The 17,500-nt window shown below is 30.2% G+C and overlaps 1 protein-coding gene and 1 long non-coding RNA gene across 3 annotated transcripts in view; one reads left to right on the plus strand and one right to left on the minus strand.

The window, feature by feature from the left end:
* The window catches only part of LOC145280213 (uncharacterized), a 67,079-nt gene that overhangs the window by 49,237 nt on the left and 342 nt on the right, over positions 1-17,500 (minus strand). The window contains exon 1 of one of the 2 annotated variants that reach the window (XM_080131989.1): positions 11,689-11,829. The exons of the other annotated variant lie outside the window; for it this stretch is intronic. Within the exon in view, the coding sequence (XP_079988115.1) occupies positions 11,689-11,728 (40 nt within the window). The 5' untranslated portion in view covers positions 11,729-11,829. Of the gene's footprint in view, positions 1-11,688; positions 11,830-17,500 lie in introns of those variants that run through there. 2 annotated transcript variants of the gene reach the window in all.
* Positions 12,387-17,500, plus strand: part of LOC145280214 (uncharacterized) — a 268,962-nt gene continuing 263,848 nt past the window's right edge. The window contains exon 1 of the long non-coding RNA XR_013868580.1: positions 12,387-12,814. This is a non-coding gene — a long non-coding RNA (uncharacterized LOC145280214). The remainder of the gene's footprint in view (positions 12,815-17,500) is intronic.

Raw genomic sequence — 17,500 nt, forward strand, 5'->3', positions numbered from 1 at the left:
TATACATTATATATATATATATATATACATTATATATATATATACATTATATATATATATATACAATATATATAATATATATATATACATTATATATATATATATATATACATTATATATATATATATATACATTATATATATATATATATATACATATATATATATATATACATTATATATATATATATATATATACATTATATATATATATACATATATATATATATATATATATACATTATATATATATATACATTATATATATATATATACATTATATATATATATACATTATTATATATATATATACATTATATATATTATATACATTATATATATATATATACATTATATATATATATATACATTATATATATATATATATACATATATATATATATATATATACATTATATATATATATACATTATATATATATATATACATTATATATATATATACATTATATATATATATATACATTATATATATATATATACATTATATATATATATATACATTATATATATACATTATATATATATACATTATATATATATACATTATATATATATATACATTATATATATATATACATTATATATATATATACATATATATATATACATTATATATATATATACATTATATATATATATACATTATATATATATATACATTATATATATATATACATTTATATATATATATACATTATATATATATATATACATTATATATATATATAAATATATATATATATATATACATTATATATATATATACATTATATATATATATACATTATATATATATATATACATTATATATATATACATTATATATATATATATACATTATATATATATATATACATTATATATATATATATACATTATATAATATATATATACATTATATATATATATATACATTATATATTATATATACATTATATATATATATATACATTATATATATATATATACATTATATATATATATATATAATATTATATATATATATAATATATACATTATATATATATATATATACATTATATATATATACTATATATATATACATATATATATATATATATTATATATATATACATTATATAATATACATATATATATATATACATTATATATATATATACATTATATATATATATATACATTATATATATATAATATACATTATATATATATATATACATTATATATATATATAATATATACATATATATATATATATATATATATACATTATATATATATATACATTATATATATATATATACATTATATATATATACATATACATTATATATATATATATATATACATATATATATATACATTATATATATATACATATATATATATATATATATACATATATATATATACATACATTATATATATATACATACATATATATATACAATATATATACATTATATATATATACATTATATATACATTATATATATATACTTATATATATACATTTATATATATACATTATATATATATACATATATATATATATCATTATATATATACATATATATACATTATATATATACATTATATATACATACATTATATATATACATTATTATACATACATATATATATATACATTATATAATATTATATATATATACATTATATACATACATTATATATATATTATATATATATACATTATATATACATACATTATATATATACATTATATATACATACATTATATATTATATACATTATATATATATTATATATATACATTATATATATACATATATATATACATACATTATATATATACATACATTATATATGTATATATTATATATATATTATATATATATATTATATATATACATACATTATATATGTACATACATTATATATGTTATATATATATAATACACATTATATATATATACACATTATATATATATACACATATATATATACACACATATATATACACATTATATATATATACATTATATATATATACATTATATATATATACATTATATATATATACATTATATATATATATATATACATTATATATATATACATTATATATATATACATTATATATATACATTATATATTATATATATATTATATATTATATATATATTATAATATAATATATATATATATATTATATATTATATATATATTATATATATATATATATATTATATATATATATATATATATATATATTATATATATATATAAAGCGAGATAAGACACTGATAGAATTCATATGAAAAATCCTGATAGATATTACTTGAAGTAATACTTTCAAGGTGATCCTTACCAAAAAGGAAAAAGCTCAATATTTAAGAATAGAGCAATATATAAGTTTTGTGGTTAAATTTTAAATTCTGAAAAAACAACATATAGAAACATATTCGATTTAAGAATTTGTTTGACAAAAGGAATATATAGAAGGGGTTATTTCAATTTCCTTAATCCGTGGATTTTCAACAATGGCTCCTATCAGAGGAAATGAAATGCGGTTAACAAAATGTTCAGCTGCGAATGGACGCTAATTTTGCTTTTCAGCACAATTATTGAAAATAGTTTTTTGAGTGGTTGTGAATAATTATATGTAAAAAAAATTATACGAAAAGAGAAGTTGATACAACCTGGGTAATCCATTATCGGAAAGGAGTCCAATGTCATTCGGGGTTATAAATTCAGGTGGGCAGAAAATAGGCCCATGGGAGAAAGTGATATTCCCATATAGTGAAAGCATATTGCTCCTTATTTATTTTTTGAAAAGTATACGGGGCAGCCTTATTCGTTGTTGCGTTGAGTGCGTGTTGGTTGATGTCGTCCAAATGCTTTCTCGGTGTTGACAAAGTGTATCCGATATTGGGTGGATATACCATTCCAATTGTAATTATCCCCATGAGTAATAGAATTTGAGCATTGAGTTAAGTATGCAATGGACCTCGAAATCAATAGTATAGGTAGCAAAATAATCCTGGAGATGATAATCAGAACGGTGCGTTGGACAGCTTGCTTCTGGTGTGAGTCTCAGTAGAAAGATAGTTTGCTTTCTTGTTGATAGTGGGCGAGGGAAGCCTTTTAGATGAGGGAAAGACGAGAGTGGGGTGGGTAAAGAAAGAGGGGGGAAGGGTTAAAAGTGTGCGAGCATACAGGTTCTTAATGGAATTTTTTTCGGTGGGAAGGGGGGGGGAGGAATTGTATTTTAGTATTCTTTAAAAGGGCTGACCTCTTGATTTTAAGTTCAAATGGGAAATGGATATTCTTGTGATTTTCAAGGGGTAAGGGGTGGGTGTGCTGTTTTTGCTGTGTGGATGGGTGAGCGGATGAGGTGAAGATAGAGACGAGTCATGGTCTGAAAATATGGAATGTTTGGAGGGTTACTTATTTAAGTGAGTTTAAGGTTAGGTTCTTTTAATTTTGAGTGTATATTTAAAGGTGACTTGATTAGTTGAGATAAGTCAGTTTAGTACGCTTGCTGTTGTAGTGTGATCTGGTTTAATAAAGTTTGTTTAAATTTTATTTAAAATACATATATTTCTGTTTGGAGGCGATCTAAGGATGAGTTTGTTTTGTTGTTCATTGAGTTGGAATTCATGTTTGAGTGAGTGCTTTATATACTGTGGTTAATTAGCTATTTTTATAATGAGGAGAATTGATTTAAATGTGGGGCTGCGTATGGGGTCGCCCAAACGTGGTTGATTTTAACTATTTATATAATGATTACTTGTATATCCATCTGTCAAACCTAAACATAAGTGCAGATATAAGCACATATATACCCACAGACACACATACATATATAGACATACACATATACATAGTATACACTTACGCACAAACACTGATCCATACCATGCATACATAAATACAGACTTATATACACACGCATCTTTATACTAATGCACATGTGCACTCAATTACATATATACATACAACGCAAACACGCATATCAGAGAAGGGAACTACTTATACAGCCGGGCGAGTATGCATGCGCACGTACTCGAGTGTACAACTGCGCTCATATGCACGGACGAACATCGCTATAATCAAATGCAAGCGTGCAAGTAATACCCTCTTTTGCATACCATCGTATACATACAGCAAATAAACATCTACATAAGTGTTATGTCTAAAAAGAGATAAAGGTGCGCACACTGATATATCTAACATACAAATACAGAGAGCGTGCACCTACCGTTAAAGATATACATACATCAACAAATGATCGGGTTTATCTAATGATCCTATTTTAGAGAGGGGGATAATCCCCAAATCGTCAACGCATTTATATAGTCCAAGGAGATATAGACAGTGTTCTAATATACAGCTAAGGTGTGTAACTCCGTTAAATGTCCATGCTCACACAAACACGCACATATATATATATATACACACACACACAAACACGTGCATACATACATATATACACTACAGCTCATAATCATATGTATATACACTCAACAAAAAACGCATGCCTACAAGCTCACACATATATATCCACATATATAAGGAAATGAAATTAATGGAGATAAGATCATGTATATATATATATATATATATATATATATATATATACACACACACACACATGTATACAGATGTACAGCCATACATATATAGACATGTACAAACATACTTGCTCAAACATGTATAAGTACACATATAGACATACGTAAATATTAACATAGCTACAGCGCATGCAACATCCACCCCCTTATGCATGCATACATATACACTCATACAAGCATTAATCCATGCTTATACATATAGGGGCAACATGCCAAAACTAGTTCAGGTATGGTGGCTTAAGTGGTTTTGAGCTGGCTATACTTGAATTTTTTCCTGTGCTTGCATAACGAAATAAGCTCATTTTTGGTGTTTATTGTGGCTTTAGGATATGTTATTATTGAAACTGCTTCTGAAGTGCAAAGGTTGCAGAATTTAGATTTAGTATGAATTGGATTTTTTCAATAAATCCCATTTTAGCAAGTATGGAATATTTCTATGTTGGAGGTCTTTAATCAGAGTTTTTAGGGAGGTGCCTCTATTGCTATTTGGATTTTCATTATTAAAGGAGCTTATATGGTTGGAAATTCTCAGTTTAATTAGATTTACTGTTGCACCGATATATGTGTGGGATTTTACATTTGCATTGATGGTGTTTTAGCTGTTGGTGTTTCTACTATGGGTGTGGGATGAACTTGTAGAGGGGGACGGGATGATTGGGTTCGAATCGTTTTCAGGATGAGATTCCTGGGTGTTATCATGTGTCTTATTTATGGGGTTGGCAAAGTGGGAGTCAGTGGAGCTCTCTAATGTTGTTGGTTCAGTAGTTAATATGTTTGGAGTACGATTTTTGGGTGTTCTATCAGTTGCACTTGTTGTTGTGGTTGGGAGTTCAGTGACTGTACATGAATAGATTACGTCCTTGTGCATGCAGTCGTTTCTTAAGGGGCAAGATTGTTTGTTTCGGCAATTACAATTTTGTGTGGGTGTAATCTGTGGGGGATGGGCCTGAGCTTTTATTTTAGAGTTGTTTGATGTTATCGTTTGTGCTATGTTAGGCATAGTGGAGTAAGAGATTTTTACTGAATTTTTATTCAATATAGTGCTGTATCTATGGGGTTCTTGAAAGGATTGTTCAATTATTTAAAAAAATTTCTTTGGTATATTAGTTTTTACGTTGGAGCTGTATAATGGGTTGAACCATATGGATTTTTTCGCCTTAATTTATTGTCATTCTTTTTATTTCGTTTGCTATTGGATTTAGTCTTAGACTTTGTGTGATCTGGATTAGGATTATGCTTGTTCGAGGAGTTATAGATGGAGTTATTGCTTTTCTTTTGAGTCATGTTATGCATAATTGATTTATTTTTGTTTTCCAGTTTGTTACCTATGTATTCTATCTTATCCGTATATCCTGAATTGCATAAGGCATTATTGTAAAAGGTTGCTGCGTGGCTAAATGTTTTCTTATCAGCTGATAGGCTTGATATTCTTTTTGAGAGGGATGGCACGATAAAATAGATAATAGATCTGGGATGATTCGGTTGTTTATGCACACAGAAAAGGTTCAAATTAAGCTTATGGTAAGGGGAGTAGGTTTCCGAATTTAGATTTAAGGAGATGTCCAAGAAGTTGGATGTCTTATTAGGATCAACTTCATTGTTGAAAATCTATGGATTAAGGAAATTAAAATAACCCCTTCTATATATTCCTTTTGTCAAACAATAAATTCTTAAATCGAATATGTCTCTATATGTTGCTTTTTCAGAATTTAAAATTTAACCACGAAACTTACACACACACAGGGTGTCCCAAAAGAAGCTGATGGTAAAAAAAAAAAAAAAAAAATCAGAACTTTCTTAATTTTTTATATTTTTCTTGGATTTTTTCGGATCTAGAGTAACCCTTCTAAGGTCATCATGAGTCGTTACACTACCAAGGAGCAGATATTCATCGTAGAGTCATATTTGCGGTTGAATGAGTCAATATCAAAAACTTAAAGAGAATTTAGACGAAACTTCAACACAAGAAATTCCCCTACTCCCAATGCAATAAAAAGCTATGGTGGCTCGATTTAATGAGCAAGGGTCTGTATGTGACCTCCCTAAATCTGGGAGACCTCGTACAGCAAGAAATGATGAGAATCGTCAGAGATTAGCAGAGAGTGCGGCCGAGGATCCATCCACATCAGTAAGAAGGAGATCAAATCAAATTGGGGTCTCTTGATCATCTCTTCACAGAATGCTTCACGAAGAGGGCAAATTTCCATATAAAGTTCAATTGGTGCAAGAGCTTCATCCAAACGATCCAGAAAAAAGGCTGGAATATGCTATGCAATTCCAAGATTTGGCCAATGGGGACCCAAACTTTCTCAAAAACCTCATTATGTCCGATGAGGCCCATTTTCATCTGAATGGGTTCATAAATAAGCAAAATTGCAGGATTTGGGGATCGGAAAATCTCCACGCAACAGCACAACGGCAATTACACCCTAAAAAATGTATAGTATGGTGTGGAGTAACGACGGATGAAGTAACCGGAATTGGTGGACATTTGAGTAACATCATTTTTCATAACTAAAATTAGAACTTGTGGAAAACATATCCTAGATTAAGTTGTGTAAATAAAATTAGAATAAGTAGACTATGATATCTTACTTTATCTCAAAAAATCACGGAGAGGCTCATCTACCTACATATTAAAATTGGTAAGCATAACTTAAATATTGAGGAAGTTAATAAAATTTAAAATCCGTCAGATTCTTTTGGGACACTTTGCATATATATATATGCACAAAGTTATAAGCAGTATATAGGGCCTGAGCAAAGCTGGGCTGAACTGCTAGTATATATATAAAAACGGTACCTAATTTAGAGAAATATTGGTCAGATTTAGTATCAGGATACTTACACCAAAGCAAGTCTTATGTATGGTATATATTATAGATGTACATGACACATAAGATAAATGAGTATTGGCTGAAGAGAGCTTGATATGGATATCTAAAACGGTTCCTAATTGTTGGGTTTGAAACCGACGGTACCAATGACTTATCTAAAAGTTTTTGTAAACAAAATATGAATATATATACATATATATTGAATATGCATACTTTGAACTGTATTATAAAATGAAAAAGTCATTAAGAAAAGAATATTAGTGAATTAATTAGATATCCTGTTGCAAATTCATATGCAAATTAGTTAAGCAGTATATTGATCGCATAGGTATATTAGAAACTTATTCTATTTTGAATATGAATTTAGCATTTTAATTTCACTCAGTGGAAAAAAATGGTTCAACTTGATAGAAACAGGAATAAAAATTAGACTTATTTTCGAATTACTGTTTTGTTGTTGAGTATCAACAAGACTAAATACTGATTAATTTATTTTATGATTTCAATTACACAAAATGAAGTTTTAAAAAATAACCTATGCTTTTACTCCTAGCATATATTGTAATCTGGCTTTCAGATAAAAGTGTAGCTTCTGTTTGATCTGGTTTTGGTGCTTGTTAAGATAGAGTTGACAGATCGATTTTTTAAAATGTTTAAGCAAAAACAGTACTTGTTATGTCAAAAATAGTGATGCTAGTGCACTTACTGATCCGTGCTATTTTTTTTAATTGTATTTCCAAGATTAAAGTTTTGTGTTTTTTTTTATTCAATTGTAAGGTTAAAGTATAGAATAGGTACAAAACACACTCCCCATGTTAAGAATGGCTTTTTAAATAACATTATTTCAGCACGGATCAATAAGTGCACTAGTACCAAAATAGTAATATATCCAAAAAATTACGAAAATTCGAGTAGAAAATTATTTATAGTTAGAAGTAATTTTTACGGAAAATAGCATGAAGATTGCAAATACAAAAGACATACTTATCTCCCTTTTTGTCACTTTAATGGACGTTTTATTTTTGCCGATAGCGATAGACTTCTTGGCGGACCTGTACGAGTGCCCATCCCTTAAAAATGCGTGTTTTATACCCCCCTTTTTTTTTTTAAATTTTTTCCAATGATTATCATAGATTACAAACTTAAGTATTATATTAGCAGGAAAAACAAAAACAAAAAATATTAATGAATTTTAAGGGGCTCACTTTCTTCATTGCTCCGGACTTTTTTTTTTTTTTAAAAATTTTTTTTACTCATGTTCACCCCTTACAAAGCATATCGCCACTTGGACGTAAGAGGCTACTATTTGGGGCCATGTCTAGGAAAGATTAACAAGATGTTGGTTTGTTATATTTAAACTTCTGCATATCAGTACAGCCAGGGAAGCAGGCAGCAGGAAGGGAATTCTAAAGTTTAGCTGTTCAAGGGAAGAAACTATTAGAATAGAAAGCTTTCTGGCATTTAGGGGCATCAACAGTGAAGGGATGAGATCTTATTGCTAAGCAAGTTTGTTGGGGATATGTACGTCGAGGGGGTACAAGTGAAACGAGTTCATCAGAACACATTCTGGTGTATTTTTTTTTTTTTTTTTTTTTACACAGTGATCACCACTTATCAAGGCCCAGAAGCCACTCAGGGATAAGGGTTATTGCAAGTACATTACGTTAGTGTGGAGATTTGATGAAGTGTTTACTTAAGGGGGTGGTTCATTAGGAATTTGTTAATGTTGGACTTGAAGACATCCAAGTTGTAGTCCGGTGGGAAGCAGGCAGACGGAACAGAGTTCCACAGGCGTGCAGTTCTAAGAAAGAAGCTTTGTTCATGGAATCTGCGTTTTGATTTAGGCACAGATATAGAGGGGGGGGGGAAATTTTCACAGTGGATTCAGCTAGATGGGTGTTTCTCGTGAAAGATTGGCGAGGGGGGGACGAGGGATTGGAGCTCAGACGAGCACCTGCCATGGAAATAACGATAAAACAAGGACAGGCTCGCAACGTCTCTTCTGTGGGAGAAAGGTTGCAGGGAAGAGAAAAGGGCCTCCCCCACTAAACCACAAAGTCTATTTTGTACTCTGTCAAGGCAGGATAGGCTGTCTTTAGCAGCTCCTGCCCAGATGTGGCAACAGTACTCCATCCTTGGACGTACTTGGCTTTTATACAGATAGAGAATTGCATTAGTAGTGAGATATCTTCTGGAGCGATAGAAGGATCCCACCATTTTCCCAGTACTGCTCTAGGTCCAACCTCACAAAATCTGTTTACTATATTTTTAAGAATATTTTTATTTATCAAATATCTATTTACTTACAGCCTTTGATGTGTTGCCGTAGATGGTCGTGTCATCAGCATAGATGTCAACGAATGATTTAAGTATGTGTTTAGGGAGGTCATTGATGTAGATCAGGAAGAGAGTTGGGCCCAGGATTGACCCCTGAGGGACTCCAGCATTTATATTGCAGGCCTCCGATTTTTGTCCATCTACCACTACTCTTATGACCCTATCGGAGAGAAATAATTTAATGATTGAGAAAACATTTCCAGTTATACCGTAGCTGGAAATCTTGTGAAGTAGACCCTTATGCCATACCTTGTCGAAGGCCTTTGATATTCAGCATAGTCGAAAACCTATAAAATTCATTTAAAAGAAAATTGTGGAGGTGAACTGAACCTAATCCAAAAAAATACCTTTTTTTTCAAATTTTTTTCTGCTAATATAGTACTTCAGTCTAATCATGATAATCGCCAAGAAAAAGGTGAAAAACACGCATTTTTATGGGGTGAGCACTCTCGTACGGGTTCGCCGACTTTTTTTTAATTGACTAATTTTCGTAAATTTTTGATATATCAATATTTTTGACATGACAAGTAAGTACTGCTGTTTTTGCTTAAACCACATATTTAAAAAACAAAACAAAAAAAAACTCGATCTGTCGACTATATCTTAACAAGCACCCTCTTTTTTTGGTGTGGGGGGGGGGGCGTTTATTGCCAGCCGTTCCTTTACTCGTGAGCCGCGATAGTGCCGACGCGACTGACTATACAGGTTATGTTTCTATATACAATGTCTCCCCACGGGACAAAGTTAGACACCAGGGTCGTTTTATGTTTGCTCCCAATTCAGAAATAACTATTTTGGAGGGTTGGATTTTTCTCACATTAAAAACAGTTATTGTATATAACTTTGGTTATTATTCAAATTGGCACTTATGGCAGCAATTAAAAATAAAATACAGAAACGTTTGATGTACGTACTCGTTACAGAAAGAGGTCATATTCCAAAAATGATGTATATTGATCAAGTAAATTTTTTTAAACTAAGAAAACCAATTTACGACTTTTAGCGATTTTACTAAGAAACTATTGAACATAAGGCTGATTTTTTACCTATCAACTTTGATTTGAATTGCCTCCCCCTAATTTATTTCATCGGATTTCATAATTCCTGACAAAAACAACTCAATCCTAAAATTTGATTTTCTTGAAAGAAAAACTACTTGATCAAATAACGTGATTTTTGGAATATGACATCTTCGTTCTGTAACAAGTACGTACATCACTACATCATAAGGACTTTTCTGTATTTTCTTTACTTTTAATTGCCGCCATAAGTGCCAATTTGAATAAGCTTCCCGACTTTGTATTCGTGGCGAGGCAAGCAAATTAAAGAGGTACAGTGTTTTCTTAAACAAAACATCTGGTCACTGATAATCGTTTTATACAATTTTTGAAGTACAAAACTTGGCACGGATCTTTCAGTATTCAGGTTTAAATATTAAATGTATACACATTTTAAAAACAGATAAAAACAAAATGCCTGAAAAGAAAAACTAGATCTTAAAACGTTTGTACCTATTTCAATACAAAAGGGTTGATGGTTTTATGGAACCATACTTTTGTGTGCGAGGATTACAACTATTTTTACAATCACAGTGCTCTATATTATTTGGTTTTAGTGCTGTTGCTTTAAAGCAATAGATTCATATATTTTAAACATGTAAAATTTTAAGTCTAAAATTTGCGGTTGTCAATATATTCAAAAATGTAACGCCGGCTTAAGTGTCTTTTACTTTGTCTGCTGACTACCACATGCCGCGGATCATACCCAGAAAACGTTTATCATTCAACTTATTACCAGGCAGACATTTTATGATATAGATCTGATTCAAGAATATTCCTTTGTAGAATATACACAACTTTCAACCCATAAAATACAGGAATAATCTACTTACGGGCTTCACTGTCCGTGTCACTTCCAAAGAGATCCTCCATGCTTTTATCTATATTTCTCCAACTTCCGCACCGGTTATGACGTCACAGGAGGGTAACTTCCGGTCGAGAATTTCGCATTTTTTTTTTTTTTTTTGTTTAACTTTTTTTTTCTTCTCTCTCTTCACACCCTCCATAATTTAATCTGTTGATCTTCACAAATAAAACCATTCGAGTTTGGATATTTTAAAGCCCCCCCCCCAAAAAAAAACAAAACAAAAAAACAAAAAACAAAGATGGAGAGACCGAATTGTTGTCGCCATTATTATTGTTATGTTTGTTTCTTAATACACAACAATTCACGTGACACAAACAAAGACACATGTACAGTCCATCGTAATAATAAACGGAAAGCAAGTAGTTAAATAACTATTAGTAATGTTATACTACAACTGTACGCAAGTGTCGAAAAAATTAAATGAAACTGAACCATTTTATTTTTTGTGGAAATAAAAAAATATTAAACGATAACTTGATTAAAATTTTTTTTTTTTTTTTTTTAATGAGAAGCCTCTAAGTTACGAAAGCTTGAAAATAACACAAAAAGTTAAAACAGAGCGAATAAAGTATCGCTTGACTTAATTTTCGACTCCCTTGTGCTTGCTTTAAGTAAATAAAGTATACTTCCTCCCTCCTCGTCACACACACGCGCGCACAGGGTACTAAAGCTAATGTGACTGGCAAGGGTTTTCCGTTCTTTTTCCTCCTGATAATAATATGCCGTCCGTCTGTCATAGGCAAAAAAAAGTTCTACATCGGAATGTACCGCGGCGGGCACCCTAGTAGTCGAACATTTTCAGTCGACTAAAATGGCGAGTAAAGGTAGTATCTCTCGCCTGATAGCCAAGCACAAGTTGGCTATAATAAACGATTTGGATGTTTTAAAAGTATTACCCAGACTTGTTCACAAGGGTGTTTTCACTGTTTCACAGGAGCATGAAATATCTGCGTTGGCCGATCGAAAAGGCCGCGCCGAATTATTTCTGGACATTTTATCTGAAAAAGGAGAAACGGCAATGCACGAGTTCTGTATTGGTTTAGAGGATATAGCACCGCATTTGTTAACTTCTTTTCTTCTCGAAAATAATGGTAAGTTTTTTGTTTTTGTTTAATTATTTTCATGAAAAAGAAAAATATTTTCAATCCATGAATGTATATATTTTATGCCCGCGAAATGTGTTTAGATTTGTTTTATTTATTAGCGATGACACTTGTTGTTATTGTTGAAAAGGGATTTACGGAAGGAGACAGTTATTTGGCACTTTTTGTAACGATCCAAGTGTAGTATCGGGCACAGGGGTTTGGTTTCTTTGCGAACCTAACCCGTAGATCGGAATGATTATTCGAAGAGGCCGTTATCCCAGACATTATCTCCCCACAGATGAAGGGAGATTGCTTTATATGTCGCCAAAGGTGGCACTATCGCAGAATTTCGACAAGTTCGATCAAATTTTACACCCGTCGAAAGTGCCCTATACTTGGGGGAGCTGAATCCTCTTCTCCGTATTAAATTATCTTCATGTCTAACATTTCTGCAGTGGGGAGCACAGCAGTTATATAGCCCAAACAACTCCCCAGTAAATATTTGATATTGTCTGCGTAGTTCCCATCTTCTGGACAATTAAAGTTTTGTGATTTTACAGAATTTGAACTTTTTTTTTTTTTTTTAACCCTAAACTAATCGTAAGTTTTGAGTTTAACTCTATAAAAGTCGGGGTCGGTTTCAATTTTTTAGAAGCACCATATTTTCCTCCCCTTTTTAAGCATATAAAATGCAATAGATTGGTTGGTGGTTTATCGATCTGATTTAAATCTATAGATTTAAAAAAAAAAAAAAATCAGCCGCCGCCAAGGAAAAAAATAATAAAATGAAATGCTGTCAATCTGAAAAGTAATAAAATAAAATGAAAGTTTTATTTTTTTATTTTTTTTATTTTTACTCTGACCCGCAATTAATTTTGAAGCGAACCGCCAAAGCGATTTTGTTTCCCAGCTTTGGAAATAGAAACTTGATTTTTCTCTGATCATTTTACTGATTGCAATAAAGTTTAATGCAAAGAAAGAAAAGTAATATTTTAGTTTATAAAATACTTTTAGTCTTGTGTTTACATTAAATAATCACTAATAAAGAAAAGGCGGAAGCAGACTGAACAAATGAAATTGCGCCCGAAAGATATTTTTTTGATTGTTTTTTCTTTTTTGTATTATATGGAAATTTTTTATTTGTAAAGAAACTTTTGTGATGTCTTTACTTTTCCAACTTTTTAAAAGTATTCCAAAATGTTTTTATAAATTAAAAAATTTAGTAACACCAATTTTACTATTTTATTTAAAAGCCACGACATAAAAAAATGTTTCACTTTTTAACACTAAAAAATCTGCTTTATTTTCTGTTTGCGTGCAAAAAGTTCATGATTTGTCTAAAAGATTAAAGAAAAATGTGGTGCTTCTATGGAATTTATAAGCAAAAACTTGGTTTATGATTATCAACAGAAATATTTGGGGTACTTATGCATCTATGTTACCGCTCTCTATTTAAAAAAAAAATAGTATTTTCAAGTTAAATTAAATTTTTACGATATTTTTGTTATGTGAAAGTACAGAATAGATACAAAACACCTCCCTCCCCATGTTAAGAATGGGTTTCTTTCAGCGCAGTAACAAATGCACAAGTACCATATTCTGCTCAAATTTTGTAGAAATGCGGATTTTGAAATAAATCAAAGTTAAAAAAAAATGAATGAAATTGAATCTCTTTAATATTTAAAATTAATTAACTTCGTTTCATAAGAACTTTGTCTTTCCGGGTTGGCCGCGCGCAACAGTTTAAGGGATTTTTTCATGTCTATAATCCTTTAGGTACTTATGCTGAAATAACGTTATTTAGAAAGCCATTCTTAGCATGGGGAGGGTGTTTTGTATTTCTGTACTTTCACCTAACAATTTAAAAAAGATATCGTAAAACTTGAAAATACTATTTTAAAAAAAAAAATGGTACGGTAACATAAGTGCATAAGCACCAAAAATAATTTAAGGTATTTTTTTTCTTAGACATAATTAACGTAATGAAAAAAATTTTTTTTTTCCATGGAGGATGGATAGTGTATTTTTAATGGGGGTGTAATTTAATGTAAAGGAGTTATTTTAATGCCATTGTTTCAATTAACTTTTTCTATACAATTATTTTAAACGGTCCTTATCCAGAATTCAACCTATTCGTTTCGTGATGACATCGTAATTTTTTTTTGTATTTTTATTAAAAAAAAAAAAAAAATTTTTTTTTTACATTTGGTTGAATTCTAGATTCGCACCAATTAAATAAAGCGCACCAGCACAGCATGTCATGTTTTCGTACAAATAATGATTATTGGAACCTGAGCGTTTCCCGAGAATTCTATCGATTATTTAATTAGGTATATGTTGCATATTGATCCACTCGATAAAATGACTTTTTTGAGTAGTATTTTTTTTTTGTTAAAATTTCACGGTGTTTGTATAGTTTTACCAAAAATTGTGTTTAATTTAAAACAAATTCCCAATAAAGAAGAAAAAAAAAAACGGCATTAAAAAGTTGACACGAAGAAATCCTTGGAACCAACGACAAAGCGAGTTGCGTAGTTGATCATTCTCTTGAATTGGTAACTTATTACTGAATTTAGTAATTAACCCGTTGGTTCTCTTTATAATTTATTGTTTTATATATTTACTGAGGCTCACCAATCTTTCACATACAAATAAAACTTCCTATTTCACGCACTTGATTGCATTTTATTTCTTCCATATTGAAAAACAAACTTTACAAAACTCACTTTCCTGCTGATTGGACAAAATCAAAAAAGGGTCTCTTGTTTTGTTCTTGAAGTTTATGCACTTATCTTACCGTGCTTTAAAAAAAATAGTATATTTAAGTTAAATTCAAGTTTTACGATATCTTTTAAATTGTAGGTGCTAGTGCAGAGAGTGATCCGCGCTATTTTTTAAATCGTATTTCCAAGTTTAATTAAAGTTTTGTTTTTTTATTCAATTGTAAGGTTGAAGTGGGTTTGTATTACTGTACAGTAGATTCGAAAAAGTTGTCAAAAAACAAATATATAACAAATAAATGTTATCAAAGGCAAGATAAGTTACTTTTCTACCAAACTGGATATATTTTTCGTGTTTTTATTCAATGTAACATGTTTATTCAGCTCGAAAACCATACAGTGTTTACCGATGTAGTGGAACATTCAAGATGGCGTCTTATTCTCTCTTTAACACGGTAAGTGTGGAAAAAGATGTTATAAATAAAAAACCGGATAAAATACTGTTAAAAACTTGCTCAATATATGTTACCGTGACATAGGTTGACATATATTCTGCGGGTTTTTAATAGTATTTAGTTTAGTTTTTTTATTTATGACACCTTTTTCCATACTTACGGTGTTAAAGAGGGTGTGAGACGCCATCTTGAATTTTCGAATACATCGGTAAACACTGTATGTTTTTCGAACTGAATAAACATGTTACAATACATTGAATAAAAACACAAAAAATATATCTAGTTTGGTAGAAAAGTAACTTATCTTGCCTTTGATAACATTTATTTGTTATATATTTGTTTTTTGACAACATTTTCGAATCTATGTGTACAGTAATACAAACCCACGTCCGGATCACTCTCTGCACTAGTACCAAATTCTAAGTTGAAAGTACAGAATAGTTACAAAGCACCTTCCCCTCCCATGTTAAGAAAAGCTTTCTAAATAACGTTATTTCAGCACGGTAGCATAAGTGCATAAGTACCTTTTATTTTAATGTCGAGGTAACTAGGTGCTGTTTGTTGTGATTATCGACTATTTTTTAAGAAATTTTCTATTCTTCACCTACCCGCGAGGGTAGAGTTGCATATAAGATCATTTTTTAAACATGGGGAAACATTCAATTCCCTAAAACGGTGCGTGATTGAGACAAAAATGAAAATAGTCTCGGTCTAGAAAGATTTATTCACTGAACGATGACAAAAGAGATGCAATGCAGAATCAGAACAGGGTACTCATGCAGAGAGTGATCCGTGCTGACTGCTGAAATAATGACGTTATTTAAAGTCATTCTTAACATGAGGAGGGTGTTTTACTGTTTTGTACCTTATTCTGTACTTTAACCGTACAATTGAATAAAAAAAAAAAAAACAGAAAAATTTAAACTTGGAAGTACGATATAAAAAAATAGCGCGGATCGCGGATCACTCTCTGCATTAGCACCAAGAACAGATGTGCTCTGCTCCGCTTCATTTCAGTGTCCTATAATGAAATACATGGACAACATAGAATTACAGCCTCCGGCACGCGTACGCACTCACCGTTTCCGTAGTTTTTTTTTCTACATTATATATATATATATATATATATATATATATATATATATATATATATATATATATATTATTTCAAAATGAATATAATTTGGATATTTTTCTTTTCCGTATTGCTATCTCCAACTTAGAGTTAATGTGGAAATTTAAGAGCATTTTTCTCTTGGAAGAATGAAAAACAAAAACTTCTTTTTAATCGGCCACACACACACAAAACAAGTTTTTCATTAACTCTAACACCAACCCTAAGTCCAGATGGCAATATGATAATGCAAAACTAGTACTGGAAAGTTTTTTGCACTTGTAAGGAATGCACCCAGTGTTTTTATTAAGTTCGTTACTCATGCACTGCATGAGTCATGCAGAGAGTGATCCGTGCTGAAATAACGTTACTTAAAACGCCATTCTTAACATGGGGAGGGGAA

The sequence above is a fragment of the Euprymna scolopes genome, chromosome 7 (genome assembly GCF_053919585.1).
Source record: "Euprymna scolopes isolate OS-2025 chromosome 7, ASM5391958v1, whole genome shotgun sequence".
NCBI classification, from domain to species: Eukaryota; Metazoa; Mollusca; class Cephalopoda; order Sepiida; family Sepiolidae; genus Euprymna; species Euprymna scolopes.